We start from the raw sequence: 24883 nt of genomic DNA, 5'->3' as shown, positions 1-24883 counted from the left end.
CAAACGGTGGTTTAAAGGGGTTGAGAAATTATGAATGTGATATTCATTTTCATGTAGAAGAAGAAACATCCGAGGCTGCGAGATTTGATTTGTGAAATTATGGAGAGCTCTTTGATTTATGTAATTGCTCTTCTGATGGTAAGCATGAATCTTCCGACAATGTGTACGAAGAAGGTCCTTACAAATCACTGTAAATATTTACTGTTTTCATTTTAATTCATACATTTAGATTGTTACAAATACTTCTGGTCCTACAATTCCTTGGATGCTTCTTTCCATCATCCTTTGATCTCTATGGCTCTCGAGCAAGTAATTAAGCTATCAACTTGGTCATGCCATGTCATATTCTGTGAGCTACTCCAACACCATCTTAGTATTTTCATTTTATCTCTCATTTGACTCATACAATTGTCTTCAATCTCCACGGACCCATCTTAGTATTTTCATTTTATCTCTCATTTGACTCATACAATTATCTTCTATCTCCACGGACCTCTAAGCCAATGAGTGTATTGTCTGGACCACACCAAGTCATCATCAATCAATAATCAACTATGTCGATTCAAGAACTCTTCAAACTCCATGTATATTCCTTCAAATCTCTATCCTCAAATACATATATCAAATATAATAAATAAGATTTAATTTAAATTTTTTGTTCAAATATTAAAATTAAAATGAGTACTACATCACTTATGGTATGATTGTACTAATAAAAACTACATATTATAGTAATTTTAATTTGGCCCTGTGTTGGAGCAATTTCGATCACTAGTCTTGACAAGCTCCATCTTGACTAGCATTAAAAGACTTCAACTTGTGTCAAAGCAATTTGACTAGTACTAGAATAGTATTAATCGAAGTTATTACAATGACACTAAAATAATTTTAATCAAACTAAATCAATTTTAACCATTGTTGAAGTAATTTTAATCAAAATTGGAACTACTTTAATTAGTACTAGAGCAATTTTTTCTAATGTTGTAATAATTTGACATATTTTAACATATTTTATAAAGGGATATACCTTTGGACCTTTTCCGGAAGTAATTACGACCATAAAAATTAATAAAGTTTCATTTTTATAAAAATAAAAAAAATAAAAAAAACGAGAAAACGCTGTTTACGGTATGAAAAGACACTCGTATTTTCCTAGCTGTTAAATCAACGAGTGAACCAGAACCACTCGGGGCCCACTCCTTCACCCAATCACAGCTATAAAATGAGGGTTATCGTTCAGGTAATTTCCGCGTGCGATTCGCTCGTGCCGACCCTCTTTCACAAAATTTGATAAATGCGATCGTGTTCCTTTATCGCAATTGGCAACTGCGCTGGTGCCGACGCCGCCTCCTCTTCCTTGCAGCCGCTTCGTCGATCTCCTTCTCCCCTCGGCCATCAACCCCTCCATCTATTCGAGTTCGGTCCTTCTCCTCCCTTGCCCTTCCGATTTCTTTTGCCGTCTTCCTCGGCCGCTTCGAAGCCCTAAAAGTTGAAAAGAAAGTTCGCTTGCAGCCGACCTAGGTTTTTTTTTTTCGGGGGTGATTGCTGTTTGGTTTGCACCGGATTGAATGGAGGTTTGGGGTCATCTTGATGTTGTGATGTTATTGCGGTTTCATGATCCATAGTTGAGGGGGACGCCTCTGCTCGGAAAGCAGACCAGTGCGGGGACCGTCACAGCGCAGACCGTGTTCGCAAACTAGGGGCTTCGATCGGCCAAGGGCAGGCTAGCTTTTGTTGACGATAGGAAGGGCCAGGAGTCAGGATCAATAGAACGCGGTGGCGGCGGGACAGGTAGATAATAGAGGGGAAAATCGCACAAAGTAAGCAGAGAAAGTAGGAGGGAAGGGTGAGATGGCTGATGATAGTGGTGGGTTGAGCGCCAACAAAGCTGCAGGACAGGAAGAGGAGGGGAATACTATTCCATTCCCTGAAAAGGTAATCTTTTGCCCCTTATGTTATGCTGACTATCCTTTTAAAAGAAGTGTGTTTTTTCAGCTTATATTCCTATCATTTGCTAAATACGCCACCATACTATCCAGATTGGTAATCTTTTGTGTTGTTTCTCATATGTGTACACCACACCTACCTGTTTTTCTTTTGGGTATTTCTTCATGGATTGCTGCCTACTGCGAATGTTTTTTTCTTCCCTCCAGTACAATCATGCTTTGTAGATTACACTATCTTTTGTTTCTCAGTAAAGATTAGTTTTGAGTGAATAATGGCTGCACAAAGTGCCCTCTTAGCTTAATCAAGGATCTCTAGGAGAGGATGATCACAGGATATGAGATCCAGTAGGGAATTTTGTTATCCAAAAATTATTTCAAACAGAAACCCTAGCTTCCTTAGTAAAGCTCACAACTTTAACCTACTAAAAAAACTGCAAATTGTTTGACCTGAGGAAGAGCAAGTAAGGATGTAAAAGGGAAACCTATTTCGTGAATAACATACAATTTCATTTCCTCGGTTCTAACCTAAGAGCTTCAAAAAAGTTGTAAATGATCTTAAGTCCAAATCATGTGTGATTATATATCTGGATAATATCAAAATGGATTACTAAAATTTTTCTATTAACAGTCTAAAGAGTTAATTCATCATTTTCATACATGAGCTCTGGGAGTTTTATAGTCCATCTTGTTTATTAAAAGTCTTTATGCCTGATTCTATTTTGGTGGTAACCACTTTACAAATTAATTTTGGAGAACCATTTGATCTTTCCATTTTTTTTTCAAACATAGAGTTTAGGAATGAGAAAGTTATTGCCCATGCACATTCTCACAAATCATCTTTCTAGGAGTTAATAATGCAAGGAAAAAGTAAGCATACCTCTCTCTCTCTCTCTCTCTCTCCGTAGAGTAGCTTTCAACTTGTCTATCTAGTTTAACTTTGTCAATTAATTCTATATCAAGTTTGCATAATTGTGAGCATCGACCTTTAAACTTTTGTTAGTGCTTTGGTTCATTGGCTAGCCTAATGCTAGGTGAATTTACATGCCTCAATCAATGATCTTTTGATGGGGGTCCAATGAGTTTGTCGGTGAAGGATCAGCAAGGGTTGCTACCAAAGATAACACCGTTAGACTCATATTTGTTGTTGTTAGCTTGTTTCGTTGTGACCTAACCTGAGCTTAGCTTGTTTTCACACATTTATAAATTTAGTCAAATATCTTACCAATTTTAGGCTCAATTTGAAATTTTTTTAATGCATAACTATTGATTTACAACCAACAACCAACTTTATTTTGCTAGGTGGGGTCGGATATATGGATCTTCCTATACCATTGGGCTTTATCCCCTACTATATCATTATCTATATTTAAATAAATTTTATCTTATTTAATTGTTACTAACTCCTTTTTGATTTTCCTCATTTAATATGTATATTTGTCACAATTTCAAATTGCCGAACTCGAGCAGTGACTGATTACCTAAGTAAATGTCCATACCATCTTAAACATGTCAACGTATTTGTCAGGGTTTTTTTTTTCAATAAGTGTGATTCTTACTTTCTCTATATTTTTATTCCTTATCCTATCCATACTCGTATGGTCGCACATTCACTTTAATATCCTCATATTTGCTATTCTCATCTTCTGCTCGTGTACTTAGTCATTGCTCAACATTTAACATTGTATAACATAGTCGGTTTAACTGCTGTTTTGTAGACTTTAAGTTTTAGAGAGATTTTACGATCATAAAGAACACTTGACGCTCTCTTTCATTTTAACCAAGGTTCTAAAATTCGCTAGGCGCTAGTCGGGCAGCAGACTAGCGCCTAGCGCCTAGGCCACCTAAGCGGGGACTAGGGGCCGCTAGGCGGATTTCTCGGTATCCCTTGCTTTATGTGGATATATACAAATCTGAATGTTGTCTAGGTTATTACAGGCAATGAAAATCTAACTATGTCTTAAACTATCTCCTATGATTACAAAAGTAAGTGCTAAATTCAGTGAATGACATAGATTAAATAAACATTAAGTGCTAAAACAACTTTTGGCAAGATCAACTAGAATGGAATTTAAAGGAATCATTCATTTAAATTTACAAGCAGTTCAAATTCATTTAAATTCACAAACAGTTCACATTCATTTAAATTCCTCGATATCCCTTGAATGGTAGTGGGTTTATGAATGACATGAGAATATGAGATTAAATAAACAAATGCAGTTCATAAAGAGAATGCATTTTAGCAAGTGCTAAAACAGTAAGTGCTAAATTCAGTGAATGACATGGATCAACTAGAATGCATTTCATCGTTGTCATATTAAGTGAAATAAAAAATAAACCGTAAGTGCTAAATTCACAAATGCAGTTCACAAGCAAAAATCATTGTGAACCAGTAAATGTAAAAATTTACAAATGCATTTCACAAGATTACATCATTGTGAACCACTAAGCAAAATGTAATTGTTGAATAACATAAGTCATGCCTTAACAAAATGAGTTCAAAATTACACAACTAATAATATATTAATATCTTATAGAGGGCAGCCTGGTGCACGAAGTCATATTAATATCTTATAGACTCGTATTAATTTTACTTCTTCTTTTTCATAATTTTCAATAACTTGTTCTTCATTAGACACAATATCATCATTGTGATTCTCCTCTTCTTCAGATGCAAAATCATCTTTATGAAGTTCTCTTACTCTAGAACTTCTTCGGGGTTGTAGATTTTCATCTGCTCCATTTGCTTCATCAACCATTTGCCAAGTGAGCTAGGAACCTAGTTCAACTTCATCATCTTCATCGCTATCTACAATCCAATCTTGTGCATTAGAAGCATCTTTTGCAAGAAGGACATCGACATTCCATTCTTCTTTTACAAGGACATCGATATTCCATTTTTTTTGTTTGTTCAACAATCTAGTATTAAATTGGACAAATACTAGATTGTTCAATCTGTTGACATCCAACCTATTTCTTTTCTTTGTATGAATCTAAAGAAAAGAAGAGAGAGAGTAAATATTATAGTTAGTAACATGAATATAAAACTTTAAAAATTAATGCTTTACTTTAATTAAAGATTTAAAGTTTAAAGCTTACTCCTTCAAATGCACTCCAATTTCTTTCACACCCAGATGAACTTGTAGTTAATGAAAGCATCCTTAATGCCACTCTTGGCAAGGTGGGTGTGTGAGCATCATATGTACTCCACCATGCACATGGATCACATGTATCATTATTTTTTTAACATGCTTTTATTGTCAATGCTTTTTCAAATAATCCAGTCTTGTCTCTGTATTATGGAAATTCTTTGTTAATAATTGTATCCTTAGATCTAACTCATGGCGTGCAAAATTTTCAGACATTCAAAAATCCCCGTTGCGGCCTCCTCATAAAGAGTAATAGAACTATCTTTATAGTAAAAATAAGGATTCAACAAAAATACCGTGGTATACAATGATGTATCAAGTCTATCTTCATTTTTGACTCAATAATCACTATGATAGGTTGATAGTTTGATTCCACGTTGTTAGGGCCACCTTGATATCAGTTTGAAGAAGATCTTCATATAGAAACCCCATGGATGACTTTCTATCTCCATCTACCAATTGAATAATTCTTACCAACAGTGCAAATATTTTCAAAAAAGTCACACCATTCCAAAAACTCGTGCTCATCACAGTAGAGTAAGCCAATTTTCCTTTGTTTGTTTTTTGACCACTTATATTTCTCCCACATATCACATGTAAACATGACCCTTAAACTAGATTTTTTTCAATCAAACTTTGCAATGTGAGGAAATTTGATACAAACTTGCTAACTCCTGGGCAGACTATATCTCTTTTTTTTTTTATGAAACTTCTTATTAATGACAAAGTCTTATGGTGAGCATAAATGAAAATGGTAAAAGACTTGGCTTGCTTAATAACCTTTGATATCGTGGAAGCTTGCCAATACTTTTAAGCATGAGATTAATAGTGTGAGTTGCATATAAACTCCAAAAGATCACAGGTCTCTTTTCTCTCATCAATTGAGCTGTAGCCATGTTGTTGGTGTCATTGTCTGTTACAATCTGAACAATATTCTGAGCTCCTATTTGTTCAACATACTTTTCAACATACTCAAAAATAAGTTTAGCTGCATGTGTCTCGTCTTAAAACTCCTTAGACTCTAAAAATGTAGTACACTCCTTGTAATTAACACACAAATTTAAGATGTTTTTTTTTTTTTCTGTCACTCCATGCATCTGTCATCATCGAGCACCCATTCTTTGCCCATTCTTCATATTTCTTTAGCAGTTGTTTTGTTCTTTCAATTTTAGCTTTGGGGCTCTCTAAGCTGATATTGAGTTGGAGGCTTGAATCCTGGTCCAAATTAACCCACCGCATCTATTTAGTTGCTTGAAGCTATCATTATCAACAGCATTGAATGAGATTCTATTTTCATAAACCTATGTTCCAACATATTGCTGAACTTGTTGAGTTTTCTCTTTGAAAAGAGCTTTATTTATATTTTTTTGGCGAAACACTTTACTCCCACTGGAACCTACATTTTCTGGAGTAATTATCGATGCATATCTATCCATGGGGCTAAGTGGAAGAGGTTTTTTAATTCCATATATCTTTTCAATTTCATGACCTTCTTATTCGTTTAGAGAAATAATTACCTCTGCTCTACAATTTTGTTCTTTCATTATTTGGTTCTTCTTTCTGTTCCTCCATTCTAAAATAGCCTGTTTGCACTTATTTTTATCTTTTTGAGATGCTTTTCAACAACCAGATGCATTTCTAGGGATGTTTCCTATGTGCTCCTTGATCCTTATATACTCCCCCTAACATCATTTTTTCACATAACTTGCATTAAATTTTGTCGAGGTTTTTAGGATTAATCAACATCTCATACTCCCATCCAATGTCATTTGACTTTCTCTTAAGAATTCCAGATTCGGGTTGAGTGACGAATTCTGTTAGATGGATTGCTTGCTATTGTAATTGTGATAACCTAAAAAGTGATTTAAGAATAAATTTAGGATATAAATCAGTAAAAAAAATAATATAAATCAATAAAAAATATTATTAGAATATAAATGTGATTTATATAAATTAATAAAATTTATTAGGATTTTTTTAAAATTTTAAATATAAAATTATGAATATAAGTATGGTTTATATGGATTAATAAGATTTATTAGAAATTTTTATTTTTAAATATAAAATATAAAAATATAAATTAATGAATAATAGTTATCAGAATTTTTAAATTTTAAATATAATATTATTAGAATAGAAATAAACTAATAAAATTTATTAGGTTTTTTTTTAAATTTTAAATATAAAATTAGGAATATAAATATGATTTATATGGATTAATAAGATTTATTAGAAATTTTTAATTTTAAATATAAAATATAAAAATATAAATTAATGAATAATAGTTATCAAAATTTTTGAATTTTAAATATAATATTATTAGAATATAAATAAATTTATAAAATGATTTTAATTTTAAATATATATTTTTATATAGTTTTTGGAATAATTTAATTAGGGTGTATTAAAGCCTACTTAAATTACCCTATTTAACTGAGGAATTGTTTAATTAAATAAATAATAAATAAATGTTGTATTAAAAAAAGAAAAAATCGCAAGCGCTGTGTGTTGTTGAACGATGCATGCAGGACGTGTTTGACGGCGGCGGACGCGTCCCGTGACCCGGAAGCATCACGGGAGGGGAAAAAAATTATTACATAAATGAAAAACTTACTGATCGTGTTGAGCAAAGTTTTCCGAAGGAGGTGAGAGGTGGAGGAGGCTAGGCAGTCGAACGAGCAGCGATTTAGGGTTTTAAAGGAAAAAAAATAAATTTGAAATTTTCGCGCCGCCCAGCGGGCCGTTAGCACTGCCTAGGCGATTGGGCCGCCTAGGCTGGCCGCCTAGCACCTTTTCGGTGCAGTTGCCGCCCGCCGAGCGCCTAGGCGGCGGGCCTAGGGCGCGTTTTAAAACATTGATTTAAACCACCATATAATCTATGTAAGACATCTCTTAATCCCTCTACCCTTTTGTAAAAATAATCTTAAATACTTGAAGCTTTCAGGTAGATGTACTTATCATCTCCTGTCTTAATAATTGTCTTATTACGTCTAATATCGTTAAACTTAAATTTCATATATTTTGTCTTTACTCTACTAAGCCTAAAACTTTTCACTTCAATTTCCTACCAAGATTCGAGCTTAACATTTACTCCTTCCTGTGTATTATCTGCTAAAATAATATTAACAAACTACATGTATCATGGTCATGTGTCTTGCATGTGTTTAGTTCATTCACGATTAGTGTAAAAAAATAGAGATTTAGAGTTGATCTTCGATGTAACCCTATTTTTATAGGAAAGACTTCAGTTAATCCACTTAAAGTCTTCATTCTTGTTATTGTGTCCTCATACATATCCTTAACTATTTCAATATACACAACACTAACACTTTTTTTAGAATTCTCCACATAATTTTTAGGTCGACAAATATCATATGTAAGCCTTGTTTCTTTTCTCAATACCTTTTCAATTAGTTTTAGAAGATGCTTCTATTGTCGACTTTCTTTACATGCATCTAAATTGAGTTTAGGTCATCATGATCTCCTTCCTTAGTCTTTTTTCTCAATATCAAGTTAAATAACTTTAGAAGTCATTCAATACCTTTTTTCATTTAGCACTTTCATACCTCTATTGGAATATCATATGGTCCAATTGCTTTTCCATTTTACATCTCATTTAAAGCTTATTTTCCTTCTTAAGTTTGAATTCTACATTAAAAACTTAAATTTTTATACTTCTTTGACCTACTTAAATTACCTAAATTAAGTTTATCATCTAAACATTCATTACAAAGTTGATGAAAATACCTCTTCCATCGTTCTTTTATTTCCTCATTATTCACTAGTATCGTATTGCATTTATCTTCAATGCATCTTATTTGAGTAAAATCTCTTGTCTTTCTCTCTCTCGCTTTAGCTATTAGATTTTCTTTTCCCCTTCTTTTGTATCTAGCTATCAATATAAAGCATTTAAAGGTTTCATTCTTGGAAAACTAATTGAAGAAAAACTATCTATAACAATGGTTCCATAACTATTGATCTACCTAAAGATAGAAAAGAAAAACTAAGAGATTGTAATCTATGTATATGTAAATCAAGCAAAACAATCCAATCTAACATCAAACAAATACAAATTACAATTTTCAAGTAAAATAAGCTCTCTGTATTTGCAATCTTATAGATAGTTTGACCTTAAGGCTATTTTGAACTTGTAAATCCTATTTACGGTCATATTTTTATTAGTTAAATGAATTATTTTTTGCATTTTTCACGTTTGGCTCATTTGTAGATCAAGGTAGTCTGTTATCTATATTTATCTTTTATTAAATGTCAGATATGCATACTTATGTTCATGAAAGAACCTTTCTATTTGTTTTTGGAAGTTGGAGCTATATGTACTTGTCATCTTTAGTTAACTATTCGTTTTGATTAAACTCCATAGAAGCAGTTGACTTGATTGTTTTTACGAACTTGTTTTTTTACGGACTCATTTCTTCTTTACTATCCCATCCTTCACTTTGGTATGGTTGTCACATTTGATACCGAGTTTTCTACTCTTTGTTTTTTTCCCAGATTTTTGTGGTATTTGATAGATATCATGCTATTATTATAATATAGAAGTTAAAAAGAGCAACAAGAGTTATTTCTTTGATTTGTTAACTATGTTATTTAACTACTTTTGTGTCTCCTGCTTGCATTGTGTGTTCTCAAATTTGTATATTCTTCTGCTGAATGGGTTCTTTTTGTTAGAAGACAGCTATATGTTGTGTGAATTTTTATTAACCCCTGAATCCTAATTATTTGCATCTAAGAATCAACCTATTTCCTGAACAATCCTAATGCTTCATATGTAATGTCACTTCATATAGAACATGCTCATTTTCTGTAGCTAAGAAATAATAAACCTTTTGGAATTTATTAACCTTTGTTGGAGTCTGTTTTTGTTAGTGTTTTTTTTTTGTTTAAGATTTTAAAATATCTCAATTGTATTATCCAAAAAGGTACATTTTATGCTTGAGCCTGCTATGTTCTTGTCTCTCTGGTGATTTATTTAGATCAGTATTGATTTGGATTTCTTCAATTTCTTATCTGTCTTTGTTTATTGAAAATATGTGGTTTCAAATCTGTCTTATGGTCAAGCATCTCTGATGTCATTTCAGGTTCAGGTTGGGGGATCTCCTTTGTATAAGGTTGAAAGGAAATTGGGTAAGGGTGGATTTGGTCAGGTTTTTGTTGGTCGACGAGTCTCAGGTGGCATTGAAGGGAGAGCAGGTCCTGGTGCATTGGAGGTACAAACTCTGTTTTCATTTTTACTTAATCTTTAATGTGGTGAAATTGGAAGAGTTATTTATTTAACTATTGCTCATGTTTCTCTTTGATGAAGATTGCTTCTGACCTACTACTTTGTTAATAGGTTGCCCTTAAATTTGAGCATAGGAACAGCAAAGGTTGTAGCTACGGTCCTCCTCATGAATGGCAAGTTTACAGGTTTGTCCAAAATGTTATGAACTCAAAAATCATCTGATGTACCTATTTATCTTGAGTGGAAGCTGTTAGATGTTGTTTTCCCCCCATTTTTTTCTACAGTGCTCTTGGTGGTTGTTATGGAGTTCCTAAGGTACATTATAAAGGTCGTCAAGGTGATTACTATGTGATGGTATGGTTTCTTCTGTGTTCAGTTTTCATTCCTTGTTCATTCTTATGCATCCATCCAGTCACATGCATCATTTGTGTTGCTTTGTACGTCTGATTGGCATGGAAATTATGCAACAATTTTCCTCAGACATTGTGAACTTGTTCATTTTCCTCTTTTATGTATAGGTAATGGACATGCTAGGTCCCAGCTTGTGGGATGCTTGGAATTCTTCTGGTCAAACGTGAGTATCTTGTCATTGTAATTCTGACTGCCCATTATTCTCTTTGATATCATGCTCTTTGCTAAATGACTTACATTTGTCTTTTTTGCTGATTGATTTATTTCATGCACCTTTCTTGTTTATAGTAGGTAAACTGCATGCAGATATGTTTTCATTTTTTTGATTTTATGTTGTTTGTACCAAAGAATGTTAAAAATGCCATGCTTTTTTGCTGTTCTATTATCGTCTTAAGTGCGTGGAGATCAAAATTTTAGTTATACAACATGGACCATGATGCTTCAATGGGAATCCACATCTCCTAATGGGAATTGTCTATTGTACTTTGTCAAAATTTTCAATTTGAGCGAGATGGAATTGAATTAGATATCTATTAAAAGAAACAAATGTTATATTATATCTTCTTCCATTTGTAGCATTCAAAATATGTGGTGGAATTTTCCTTATGGTACTGAGTTATTTTGACTTCACAGAATGACGTCAGAAATGGTTGCTTGTATTGCTGTTGAATCCATATCAATCCTTGAGAAGATGCATGCAAAAGGGTAAGAATTAAGTTTTCCATTTCTATCCTGCTATGCAAGGGTTGTAGTTTCTTCTCATGTCACAAATTAACTGAATGAAGTTAAACAGATATGTACATGGAGATGTTAAACCTGAAAATTTTCTGCTTGGCCAGCCATCTTCCTCTCAAGAAAAGAAGTTATTTCTTGTCGATCTTGGATTAGGTAATTGCTTTATGCCCTCTTTTTCTTTTTTCCTTTTCTTTAGCTGTATATGTATCATTTCTCTTGGTGCACACTTCAGACTTTTTTGTTTTTGGTTAATACCATCGTGTTCTTATTCCTCTAGGTCATCATTTTTTTTTTTTGAGTTTTCTTTCATATGGGGTTTAACATTCTTGTTGTTTTAGCCACAAAATGGAAAGATGCAAGCAATATTGATCATGTTGAATATGATCAGCGTCCAGATGTGTTCAGGTATGATATTTATATCTTATACACTTGTGATATTTTTGGGCTTCATTGATGATTTTGACAGTTTGCGTTTTTAGGGGAACTGTTAGATATGCTAGTGTCCATGCACATCTTGGAAGAACCGCAAGCAGGAGGGATGATCTTGAGTCTCTTGCATATACACTAATTTTCCTTCATCGTGGTAGATTGCCATGGCAAGGATATCAGGTTGATGAACGTTGAGTAGATACTTTTTTAGATGCTGAATTGGGGTTCCATGGTTAGATTAATTTTTCTTTCTTGTATGCAGGGTGATAATAAGTCATTTTTAGTTTGCAAGAAAAAGATGTCAACACCACCTGATGTGCTATGTGGCTTTTGCCCTCCACCATTTAAGCAATTTTTGGAGATTGTAGTTAATATGAAATTTGATGAAGAACCGAACTATTCTAAACTTATCTCTCTGTTTGATGGTTTGATTGGGCCACCACAATTCAGACCGATCAACACTGATGGGGCTACGAAGGTTATCACATTCTCTATGTAGTCTTTTTTTTTCTATCAAATTCATGAGTTGAGCATTGATTGACCATGATAGATTATTCATCAGGTTGGTCAAAAACGTGGCAGATTAACTATTGAGGAAGAAGAAAGCCAACAAAGGAAGAAGATTCGTTTAGGTGTACCTGCTACCCAGTGGATTTCTGTATATAATTCCAGGCAACCAATGAAGCAAAGGTACACTTAATTCATTCTGTTGGCCTCTTTGTTGTTTTCCAATGTCAAGCCAATTCATCATTCTATTTAGGATTGATACATGGTTTTGCATAGAGATTGGTTGAATGACCACTTGCCTAGAAGACATTATACAAATGCGTAATTATACTTCTATTACTCTTAGCACTTAGGTTTTACATACTGATCAACACAGATGAAATTTATTGTCTGCCAGCCAATCAATATGCTGAATACTATTGAGACACAACCACTTTGGCACTTCCTCTTCGTTGTCTTCTTCCATGTTAAAGAAGACACCTTCTAGGCATAGCTCTGGTGTCTTTATCGAGGTAGAACTTGTTGATGTTCAAACAAGCTTCAGCATTGAAGCAAAACAGGAAGGCAGCACCTTGCAACACAGTAAGATTAGTCTGCTACTTCACGTTCTGTAGTGACATGATGAGTTTAGTAGGTTTCTAGAGCACAAAAACTTGTCCTCACCTCTCCCGATCTCTTCTTTTCTTCTTCTAGGGCTCAAAACTAGTAAGTTTCTGTGGCTCGGCAGGGATCCTTCCCCTCGGGTCCTTCCCCTCCTTTTCCTTTTCCTTCTTGTTTGGCACAATACTTGACATACAGCCATGACTCTAGGGCTTAGCATTTGTAAGTTTCTAGGGCTCTACTATTTCTCTTTTGCCCCTTCCTATTCGTTTATGAAGGGGAGCCTTGGCGCAACGATAAAGTTATTGTTTTGTGACAAAAAAGGTCACGGGTTCGAATCATGGAAACATCCTCTTGCAAAAAGCTGCGTACAATGGATCCTTTGGATCCTTCCCAGGACCCCGCATGGCGGGAGCTTCGTGCACCGGGTTGCCCTTCCTATTAGTTCTTCTTGATTACAACACTTGAAAATGTGGCTACAACACTGGCACAATCTTGTTCTAGTCAGTGACTCTTACACTGACATTGAAGGATACTTTAAACCTACTCAGTACTGCATTGGCTTGAAGCCAACATTGACTTAGCAATATACATATTGATCAGTAACATTGCCAGGTTTTATATTTCCTACACGGCTACCATGCTGTTGATTAAAATGATCACTAATCCATAGGCTTAAGCTGTTAGAAAAAATTGACCAATTTATCCTTCTACCTTCTTAACATCTGTTTGTGTCTTGTATTACAAAGTGTTCATTTTCGTACAAGAATCCAAATTTTCTATTAAAATTTTCCTGAAACATTCAAGGTGTTTTATTCTCACTTAGATTGTTGGTTTTCTCTGGTAGGATTTGAGATAAAATGCATAATTTTAAGTGCATAGGAACTAGAGTGTACGATTATTGGGCTCAAAATGAAAAACAGTCAAATTGGTTGGAAATATGAAATTCAATTTAAAAGACAGACTTTTGAAGGAAAAAATTCTAGATGTTAGACCATACTATGTTGTCATTCTGTAATATCTCTCACGGCCTAACAACTTACTTTATTGTCCAAGCATGATCTAACTAACTAGCACATGAATATAGGAAATTCAATTGTTTAAATTTTTTTAAAATAAACTGGTCCAATAAAATATCCTAGTATATGGACTCCAGTTTAAACTATATATATATTTTTGTTTATATTTCTACCAAAATGTAATCTATTTTAGACTGTCTTAAGAGACTGAATTAATTTAAGCTAATAAAAGAAGCCCTCTCATTCTTCCAATTGTTCAATTAATAAAAATTCCGGTTCTCCAAATACTTTCTTCATTCTTTCCTGAATGCTGATTGAACTTGTGATATCACCAGCTGATTGCATCATATATTAAGCCTATGAGATTGCTGGCTAGGACACACATTTACCTTGCACCATGTTAAGACTCATAATTTACTGTCTCAATCACATGATCTTGCTTCTGTCGTGTCACTTACATACAAGCAAATTAATAATAATTATGGAATTATTTTTTCCCCTAATATCTCAGATGTTGATAGAGCAAATTTAAGAAGTGAACTACAGTTAACATTATTATTTCAGCATTATGAGTGAAAACTTATTCAGGATTTGTTTTTGTGGCCTTCTGAGCTTTAGGCTGTATTTCCTCAAGGAGGGAGAAAGGGGAGAAAGAAAAAGGAAGCTGAGAAACAAGATGGACATTTTGTCTGAAGGAAAGTTATGATTAGGGAAAATAAGTGAGAGGAGCACATTATGTTTCCCTTAAAGTTGGTCATAGTATCATCACAACACGACCGTTTTGTCTACCTTTGTTGTTGCTATGACCTTTCCCACAAATTTGATCCCACTTTTTGTTTTTCTCCTTGTTTCCATCCCTTCAAGAAGCACAAGAAAATATCTTTTCTCTTTTTCTTCACTATGTATCTCTATCTCTCATTCTCTCTTTCATTCATTCTTTCTTTTCTTCTTTCATTATGTAAGAAAACACAACCTTAGTAATTATCTTTGGATGTTCTCTGATGTTTCTACTAATAGGAGAAGAAAGCATAACCATTAACGATAAGGTCTTGTATTTAAATGATCAAATTAATTGATTTATTGTAGTTTTTGTATTTTGTCCTCCAAATAACAAATGGCTTTTATGTTCACGGAGTTGTGAATCAACATTACATTAAACTCAAGAACAAAACTTTCCTCTATCTTCTTGTGCCTTTCAAAGTAAAGAACGGTACGGTAGTTAAAGTTTTATAGAAATGACCAGAGATGTAAAGATTAAAATGTGGAATTGGTTTCTAGTGTAGGACTTCAGCTTTTGTCTTGGATCCTGTGTTGACTGTGAGGACACAGAATACAAATGTTTATGCAGCATTGAGGTGTTTTAGAGTAGGACTTCAGCTTTTGTCTTGGATTCAGTGTTGACTGTGAGGACACAGAATACAAATGTTTATGCAGCATTAGGTGGGTTTTAATTGTTTTTCACTATTTTGGGTGACAAATGAAGAATTTGTCTGTTGCCGTTTGTTGTCTTTGAACCATAGACATTGGGAAAGGAAAGTGTAGTTGATCGATTTCTTATTGCAAGGACATATTGGTGTGTTGAATCAGGAAATGCAAGATGAGATATTTCGTAGATAGTAAACACATCATTATAAAACACCCAATTCTTTTTGGGTTTGTCTTTTTTGAGGGAGAGAAAAGTCCAAAACACCAAACCATGTAAGTTAATATTTGTGTAAATGGACGTTGTAAATGTAGAAAGTCCACCAATGTTTTAAGAAGTTCAAATGAATAGGCAATTCACTGCTATATCCAGATTTTCAATGGGCCAACTAATTATTAAGTACAAAACTAGGACAAGAATACTGTTAATCTGTTATAACTTGAATGCCAAATATGGGTATTTAGATATTTGTTTCTTGTTTTCACTTCCTCTCAGCTTTATCTTTTTACATCATATTGGTTTCTCTTTTTTCTGCTTGATTAACTTTAGCAGGGTCTTCTTGTTTTATCTTATAACTAGGTACCACTATAATGTAGCTGATGCTCGCTTGGCACAACATATAGACAGAGGAAATGAGGATGGTCTACTTATTAGTTCTGTTGCATCATGCTCCAATTTGTGGGCCCTTATTATGGATGCGGGAACTGGATTCACATCTCAAGTCTATGAGTTGTCACCATTCTTCCTTCATAAGGTATGATATATTATATGATAACATTTTGTTGACAATGAATACGTCATAATCCATAATGTAATATAGGAATGGATCATGGACCAATGGGAGAGAAACTACTACATTACCTCGCTTGCTGGAGCTACCAATGGGAGTTCACTTGTGGTGATGTCAAAGGGTATGTTTATTTTGTTTGTGTATATATATTTACACTATTCATTTCTCTAAAATGGAAGACAAAGGCCCAGTTTTCTAAAGTTGTCAATCCTCATAATTTCTGAGTCATCTTTGGTGTTGCTCTCGTATTGTTTATTATTGATCTCTAACTGCACATATGACAATTCCTTAGGTACCCAATACACGCAGCAATCTTACAAAGTAAGTGAATCCTTCCCGTACAAATGGATAAGCAAGAAGTGGAAAGAAGGATTTCATGTCACATCAATGGCAACAGCTGGATCTCGTTGGGGTATTGTCATGTCACGCAATGCTGGTTTTAGCGATCAGGTCCGTCGAAGCTTTCCTTCTATTATTGCTGACACATAATATTGTTTGAACCAAATGATGAAGTTACGTGTTTAAGTCGGAGCATATCTGGGTTACTCAAACTTAATGGGTATTATTATATGCTAGTCCATCTTCTTACCCAAAGTATCCCAGAGAGAAACTCATAACCAAGGTGGCTTACTCTGATGGTATTAACATTAGAGCCTCAAATTTTGATGCATTGCCTTTTCAGGTTGTTGAATTGGACTTTTTGTATCCAAGTGAGGGTATTCACAGACGTTGGGACAACGGGTATCGCATTACTTCAATGGCCGCCACTTGGGACCAGTCTGCTCTTATGCTTAGTGTTCCTAGGCGAAAGCCTGTTGATGAAACTCAAGAGACCCTTCGAACATCTGCATTTCCAAGCGCCCATGTTAAGGTACATGTTTTTGCCCTGTGTATACAAACTCACCAATGGGGGATGCCTTGTGCTGCAATTGTTAGTCTTTTTCCCCCCATCAATCATAATTAAGAGAGACAGAAAAGTACTACCAAAAGTTTTTATCCATTTTATGATGCATACATATACCATCTTCTTGCTAGATTGAACTAACTCATTCATTATTGCCAAACATTGCTCACCATTCTTTTCTTGATTTACAGGATAAATGGGCTAAGAATTTATACCTTGCCTCAATTTGCTATGGGCGCACCGTGTCGTGATGTGGATTAACCAAAGTCCTAACTGTTTGTTTGACATCGATGTTCGGTAGGCTATTTTGATGTAGTGTAGTTCATCAATGTTTGAATCATAGTTAGTCTTGTATTTATTCGCATCTGTTTGTGAATCTGTATGAATATATCCCTATCCACTCAAAGCACACTGGTTGCGGCATCACCTACAAAGATAAATACACCAAGCACTTTGGGTGACATGGATTCAACGAATTGTTTACACTTTTGAATCAATCAATGTTATACTTTAGTTTTATTAGTAAAACTTGATATGAATTAATTCTTGGTTTCAAAAATAAAAAATAAAAAATTGAGTTCATAATCTTGTTGATTGCGCAACAAATTGTTATATTTTTTCTTCTTTTCCTATCATAAAAAGGCTTGAATTGATGTCCAATTGCATAGATTTACGTTGACCTAAAAAAATCGATTAGAATAGTTGTAATTTTTTTTTCCATACATATCCAATTTCTTACTTGGATGGAAGATAAGTGGGAGACTTAATTTGAAAGGGACTTTCCAGAGTTTAGTGTGCGATGGGGCCTGTGTTTTGTGGTGATTTTTCCGGATCAAGTCATTGATGAATTATACTTGAATTGGCCTAGATGAGGTTGTGGTAGTGAGTTTTCCACAACCAAATTTGGCTAAGTGACTAGCTAGTGCAGATAGAGCTCTTCTTGTCTTGAGAGTAACGGTGTAGCGATAGGATGTTTTTTTTTTTCCATTATCTATGGATTTAGTTTCAATATCCGTAAACTAACGGATGATTTTCTTTAATAGATAGTTGACTTAAAATTTTGATTGATGAGTTATCTGCTGTGAGTTTTTTTTTGATTTAGTCTAGTGATCGTGAGAAACTTCCATTGGATCGATCACTCAATAAGAATAAATAAAAAACAAGACGAGAGTTCTTCCTCCTAACCAATGAGAAACATTGGTGATCTACTCTCTCCTTAAGTCCTAACCAATGAGATAGCAAATAGGTTGGGCCAATTAAGACCTATCATCTTTACCCTACAAAAGATAGTTGAGTTGTGCTTTGGCGGAACCATAAAGAGGCTTGGATGAATCAACACATACTAGTGCCTGACCCATTTTAAAATTGACTAATATGACCATTTTGTAGTAAAAAAAAATCAATTATCAGGGCGTTTTGATAAATTGTTTGTAAACCATTTTGAAATTGACCAAAATGGCCATTATGCACAGTTGAAAGAATTTAAATTATGAGCATTTTGGTCAATTGTCTAAAATGATTTTAAAACTATCATAAAAGATTCCTTCGTCCATCATCCAAATATAACATCCCTCTCATTTTTCACACGCAGAACTATCATACTTCCTAAACTTACTTAATGAATGAAATATAAAACTGAATTGTTTGTTCTAAATTAATCGAATGGTAAAATCTTGATAACGTGTGTATATATATATATATATATATATATATATATATATATAAATCTCTCATTTTCATAATCTCTCTATTTTATCTAACGTCTCTTCAATCACAATATTCTTTTTTGCATTTTTTAAAAAACTATCTACAATTTCTTTAGCTCACTGCAGCCATCAGTAACTTCTGACCTGTACTCTTTTTATGAGTGTTAGCTATATAAATTTTAAAATGCATTATTATTAATCTCAAATAAATTAACGTCCAATATCTTTTTAGAATATGATGGCCTTAACTGGACACAATAGAATTTGCATGGAATCAAAGAATTAAAATTTATTACATAAAATACGCATATTATATTTTAAGAAGTATAAGAATCTACAAGAAAGAAAGAAATAACAATGCCAAACTTCAAAAAAAGAGCATTTTTCTTGTAAAAATGCATTTGCAGATACCACAGTTTGAGTTACAAATCCAAAAGATGTGACATAATGCTTCTAGTGAATTGAGATGCTGGACAAACTTAAATTGTAATGAATAATATATTATTCTAGTACATATAAAAAAAATTGCATGTAAATGCTCGGCCTCCCATGATTCAAACTGCCACTCCACCTAATAGGCCCGCCGTTGCTAAATGATCGCAACTTGAAATAAACATGAAAAGTTGAAAGCATCGTAAACTATGAATCTGACGTAAAGCTATGAAGCATAGATGAAATTTTAGCTGTCTTGAAGTCCTCGCGTAGTTGAATGAACCTACAAATTGAATAGATCATTAAGAGTCAATGCAAGATTAGCCATGCAATTGTTGTTCTTGATGAACATGGCCAGGTTGTCTGTCAGAAATTTGTTAGGAATTTTTTTGAGAAAACACCTTAATGCATCTTTCCTGATGCTTGGAGGAGTACCCTCAAATAGGGAAGCAAGGCTTTCAGGTGCCACAATAAAGGCATTTGCCACTCTGCAAAAAAAAAAATTCATCTTAGTTTGTCGTTCACACATAGAAAGGACAGTGGATGAACAGGCACAAACTTACATGCTCAACTGCTCAAACTTTTCATCTATGGAAGGAGCATTGAAGCTGCGAACAAACTCCCCGTACTCAGTAATGTCACGTTTTAACCGCAGTCCACCACTGCAATATGCATTCACAGTAAGCAATCAATTGGAGATACTAACCCTCCAAAAAGTATGAATAGCAGTTATATATATTTCAACAATCTCAGGTTGGATCTGACCAAGTCCTTCAATGTCCACTCGATTTTGTCAGGTTTGGGTGCTTTTATAATGGTCAGCCTTCACCTAGGTCAGTCAGTGTGCACACTCACCTGTTTGCTAGTCTCTTTATATACAACTAAATAAGTAGATGCCATTCATTGTGAAAAATGCATTTGTTAGAACTGAGAAATCTGACTGTTAGTATTCTCTTATAGTTACATATGCCAACTTCTTAGGGAAAATATCATCACTTACCTAGTCTGAACTGCTAGAATTATGACAGGAATTAGCAAGGGAAAGCATCATATGAGAAACATGCTGGAGCTACCCCAACAAAAAATTGAAAAACGAAAAGAAATACATAAGGCTATGAGGGTTAAGTGTGCTTTACAAACAAGACCAACGTCCATACGGTAGCACTGTGAAAGTCACATGAGTGAAATCAAATGGAGATATGAACCTCAACAAGTAGGAATAATATCTAGATTTCAGATTTTCTGGTATTTCACCAACGACTCATTTATAATGATATACATAGTGCTAGATGGCTTCAGATTGGTGTATAAACAAAGTTAAGGCAATGTGGCAGCAATGTATAAGTTGGCAAAAATGATGTAGTATGTGATACATGCTGAGGACTGGTGTAAACCATGCATTATCAGTAGGAAAATTGGTATAGATGAATGCCCGACCATTTATCTTAGTTAAGTTTGTAAAGAAGTACAGTGGTTAATGTTTAGACATATAAAAGCAGGTTTCCAGTTGAAATTTTACAGAACAATCAAGTAGTTGTAAGTAGTAATGCAACTAAAATGTTATTGAACAATAAAAATTGTTGGAAGTGTTGTACTTGGACAAAACTACTACAAATAGGATTGCGAGTTTATATCTTTTAAACTGAAACATGGACATTATAGCCTTATAGGCACAGCAAATAAGTGACATTTGAAACTTTTAACAAAGTAGTAAAAGCAAAGGCATGTGATCTTTTTCTTTCAAAAGTTATAACTAAAAAAGTAGATCGGATTATTCACTTTAAAAGTTTACATTATTTAATTTGCACTACTGACACAACCCTGCATACCTATCTGACAGTACCTTCAACCTTTGTCCACACAACATCAGCACATAGGAAAAAGTAACTTTTCAATTGTTTTTGACTTAGTAAAAGTTAAGGTGCAAGGCAATTTTTCATTGAGAAGTTGCAAGCAAATGATATAGACCAGACAAAAGTATAATAACAGGATATCAATTCTAATGAATCCTAAGTGGTAAAGATTAGAAGTCTTAAAAACAAAGAATGGTCATGCTTATAATATTGTTTAATGTAAACGTGGAGGCATTGGTAGCTTAAGTTAACATAAGAAAGGAAATACTGAAATTTCAAGGTATTTATTTGGAATGATTTACAATACTTGGACCACTAGTGGCAGGAGTTAAGCGATTCATACAAGCTAAATCCTCTAATCAATAGTTAGGCCAAAGAAACAACCTACATTTCATATTTGAAGTTATATTAAGATTAAAACATTTAGAAATGTGCATAGTTTTTTCTTATGTGTTCATTATAAACTATTTCATTTTTATTCTTGACATCCAAATTAAGAGAGTTGAATAAAAATTCATGGGACAAGTTTATTTGATTTTATACTATCTAAAATATAAATATATATATATATTTCAAAGATATAGAAAATAAGATACTTCAAACTGGGAGCAAGCATGAAGAATTAAACAACATCAATAAATGATGAAGGGCGGGGCTCAGATTATCAGGGTGACAAACACATACATTTGCAACTATCAAACATGAGACTGATCCAATTTGGAATAATGGCAAATAAAGCAATTAAGGATCATGAAAAGAAGAGGAAGAGAAGGAATAAGAAGAATAAGAGGAAAGAAAGGAGGAAGTAGCTAACCTTCTCAGCTACCAAAGAAATACAGCTCTCTTGATATAAGCCAAAAAAAAACTTATACCACATTCCACACTCAGTGCATGGCCAGTATCAGACAACTGCAGAGGAATATGCATGTTCCACTGTGATGACTGGTTTCAATTTGAATTACCCAGCGAAATAAATGTGTTTCAACAATGCCATCCAATATGGAATGAGATTTGAATCCTCGTTAATAATACCTTCTGACTCTTAAAAAAGACAGGCAATGATATTCCAGAAGATCACAAGTCAAAAATTTGTCGACCAATAGAAGTGCAATAAATTGCATAGAGAGCCTAGGAAGTATGAACAGGAATACTCTAAAATATGAAACCCAATAGTTTCAGGTACATTAGACAGCAGACAAACAGAATCACATAATGCAATTTGTTTGGAGGTGAAACTAAATCCTGGAAACACATCTGATACAGACTAAAACCAGATGTGCATTAAATGTAACTACTAAGTTCTAGCATACATGACCAGAGTGGCATGAAAATTCATGAACTAGGATCAGGCATGCAATATAAATACGTCAAAGAACTGGAATGGGGATCAAAGAAAAAACCTGATAGAACAATGTTGTGCTGGCAATATGAACATGCAAGATTAAAATCTTCAATGTAAGTAGAATGAACACAATATCGTAAAATATATAAATACCTCGAGCTCCAACTTATGAATAAAAATACTTGCTTCTTTCCAGTGGTAGAATTAACATAGACTACAAAATGTAGGGTTTACTGACCACTGTCATGGGACAAATTAAGTAGTCTGATTTAGAAGACTATAAATAGGTTTACTGATCACTGTTCTGGAACAAAATAAGAAGGCAACAAATTAAGTGGTTTCTAAAAAAACTATTGGAAGATGTTGAACATAAAGCTGGATCGTCTGATTTTTAGCCTTAAATTGACTAAAAGGGCTAAAAAGACAAAAAAAAAATATTACTGAGTTTCAGTGTCTACCTGTACTTTTAACAACATTGCCTTATTAAGAGATCACATGTCAGCTATGATGTAAAGTCTTTGATATAATATGCATACAAGTTGCTACGTGTTGATAGTTTTAACAGGATAATGTTAACTGGGAAATAACGCAACATTAAGAGGATAACATATCAGATACCTCAAGAAAGAGAATTTCCTTATCCTCATATTTGAAATGTTTGGTAAAAATTAGAAGATTATCTAAGGGGCATTAATATTATATTTCAGAAGAAAAACAATAGCCTGGTGCACGAAGCATTCGCCAATGTGGGGTCTCGGAGAAGGGTCGGACCATATTAGGTGTATTATATGCAGCCTTACCTTGCATTGCAAGAGGCTATTCTGTGATTCGTGGCCACAAGATCATATGACAGTAACTTTACCATTGCGCCAAGCCTCCCTTTCTTAATATTTCAAAAAAGGATGACTTTATTTATTTACTCTATACTTGTTCTAAAAATAATAATTAGAACTTGCATGTGCTGAAAAGTAACTTGAATAAAGATAAGAGGTCCCTGTGGATAATGTAGTCAGAATTACCTTGGACTAAAAGTGAATTTCTGCCAATGGTTAACTAGGCCCTTGTGTAGGCGATTTCCCTGAAATGACAAGGCACCATCTAATAATTAACATCTGCTACTTCTAAGGCAACTTGTCAAGTTCCGAAAAGCATGGTTACAAATCTCGTGTTGTTATTATAAGAACAGGATGTACCATTCCAACAATATGTAAAGACCAATAAAAGGCAAAACGTGTGGTACGTTGATATTTTTACATGTGTATGCCAAAATGCAGTGACACAAAATAAAACAAAGAAAACTCCATGGGTTATAAAGAGCCTAATTCAGGTGATACAAATAGAATATGAAATTGGCAGGACTAGTAATAATGATCAAAACATTGTACCTAAAATACATGAATAATAAGGAAAGCAAATTATCCAGACCAACTTGGGAAGAGATCACTTAATTATCTCAAAATGTAGACATATATAACTTACATGTTATTATGTTATAAATCAAGGGTTAATTACAAGCTAATAGTGATTACAAGAGTTAATTGGGGATTATTAACACGGAGTGAGATTGTTTAAGGCTGAACCAATCTGTTTTGAGGCTGATTTAATTAAATTTGGATCCAATTTGGGTTCAATTTTGTGTTAGATTGACCAATTGAGAATTATATTAGGTGGAGACTATTTTGGGTTTGCTTTAGGTTCAAATAGGGCTCAATTTGGGGGAGTTATGGCTGAACCAATGTTAAACCAGTGCGAACCAGTTCAGTTTAGTCAAGTAGGTCAGGGTTTTGGGTGGATAACTTGAAACTCTCCTCGTTCAGCTCAATATAATCTCATCCAGCAATCCAAAGTATATTGGGCAGTGGACACTAAAACTACAAAGATTGACCTATGCTTTCCTCATATGCAGTTATCTCCCATTTCTTCGCTCTTTATTCACTCAAGAACACCTCTTTTCATAAATAAAACTAATAAAAAAATCATCACAGAGAAATGTCTTTTCTTAATACAAATGCAAAGCTGATTCCTTAAAGTTCTTGCATCTTCCACTTTCAATGAATCGTGGCTTTTGTGTTTGTTCCTGCTTTGATTGTGATTAGTAAGGAAAGTGGAAAGCATGGTTCTTTCAAACTTAAGAACAACCAATATCATCTAGTGAAGATCTTGTCGAATCTAAACTTAAGAAAGCATGGTTCTATTTTCAAGGAAGATTGTTGGATTTTCTTGATAAACCGTCTGGCGTGTGTTTTTTTGACTCTCTCAAGAAAGATTCAATATTGTAAAAACTGAGAAACTTCGAGGATTGTTGGATTTTCTTGATTAATTGGCGTGTACTCTTTGATTCTCTCAGGTATCCCCTCGCTCTATTTTTGTACCTCAAACATATTTTTTTTGATAACTC

At 33.9% G+C, this 24883-nt stretch overlaps 2 protein-coding genes across 6 annotated transcripts in view; one reads left to right on the top strand and one right to left on the bottom strand.

Annotated features, from left to right (window-relative positions):
• Positions 1 to 1254: 1254 nt before the first annotated feature.
• On the top strand, positions 1255 to 17695 carry LOC122006889 (casein kinase 1-like protein HD16). The gene is made up of 16 exons (XM_042562572.1): positions 1255 to 1935; positions 10192 to 10320; positions 10446 to 10519; positions 10619 to 10688; positions 10853 to 10908; positions 11379 to 11450; positions 11539 to 11633; positions 11819 to 11885; positions 11960 to 12089; positions 12172 to 12387; positions 12472 to 12599; positions 16038 to 16212; positions 16279 to 16369; positions 16541 to 16698; positions 16931 to 17119; positions 17344 to 17695. The coding sequence occupies exons 1-16, from the start codon at positions 1852 to 1854 to the stop codon at positions 17401 to 17403; spliced, it is 1794 nt and encodes a 597-aa protein (XP_042418506.1). The 5' UTR covers positions 1255 to 1851; the 3' UTR covers positions 17404 to 17695.
• Positions 17696 to 19224: 1529 nt separating this feature from the next.
• Positions 19225 to 24883, bottom strand: part of LOC122006888 (exocyst complex component 5-like) — a 45577-nt gene continuing 39918 nt past the window's right edge. For 2 of the 5 annotated variants that reach the window (XR_006118788.1, XR_006118786.1), the window contains 4 exons: positions 23505 to 23563; positions 21958 to 22052; positions 19854 to 19952; positions 19761 to 19778 (listed from right to left, as the gene is read on the bottom strand). Coding sequence is in view for 1 of the 5 variants with exons in the window: in XM_042562571.1 (XP_042418505.1) it covers positions 19498 to 19573; positions 19692 to 19778; positions 19854 to 19952; positions 23505 to 23563 (321 nt within the window). In the remaining 4 variants the exon portion in view is untranslated. Of the gene's footprint in view, positions 19574 to 19691; positions 19779 to 19853; positions 19953 to 21957; positions 22053 to 23504; positions 23564 to 24883 lie in introns of those variants that run through there. The other 3 variants (XR_006118787.1, XR_006118789.1, XM_042562571.1) reach the window with 2 other exon arrangements.

Source organism: Zingiber officinale, chromosome 7B (assembly GCF_018446385.1).
Source record: "Zingiber officinale cultivar Zhangliang chromosome 7B, Zo_v1.1, whole genome shotgun sequence".
NCBI lineage: Eukaryota > Viridiplantae > Streptophyta > Magnoliopsida > Zingiberales > Zingiberaceae > Zingiber > Zingiber officinale.
This window is presented reverse-complemented; position numbering and strand designations above follow the sequence as displayed.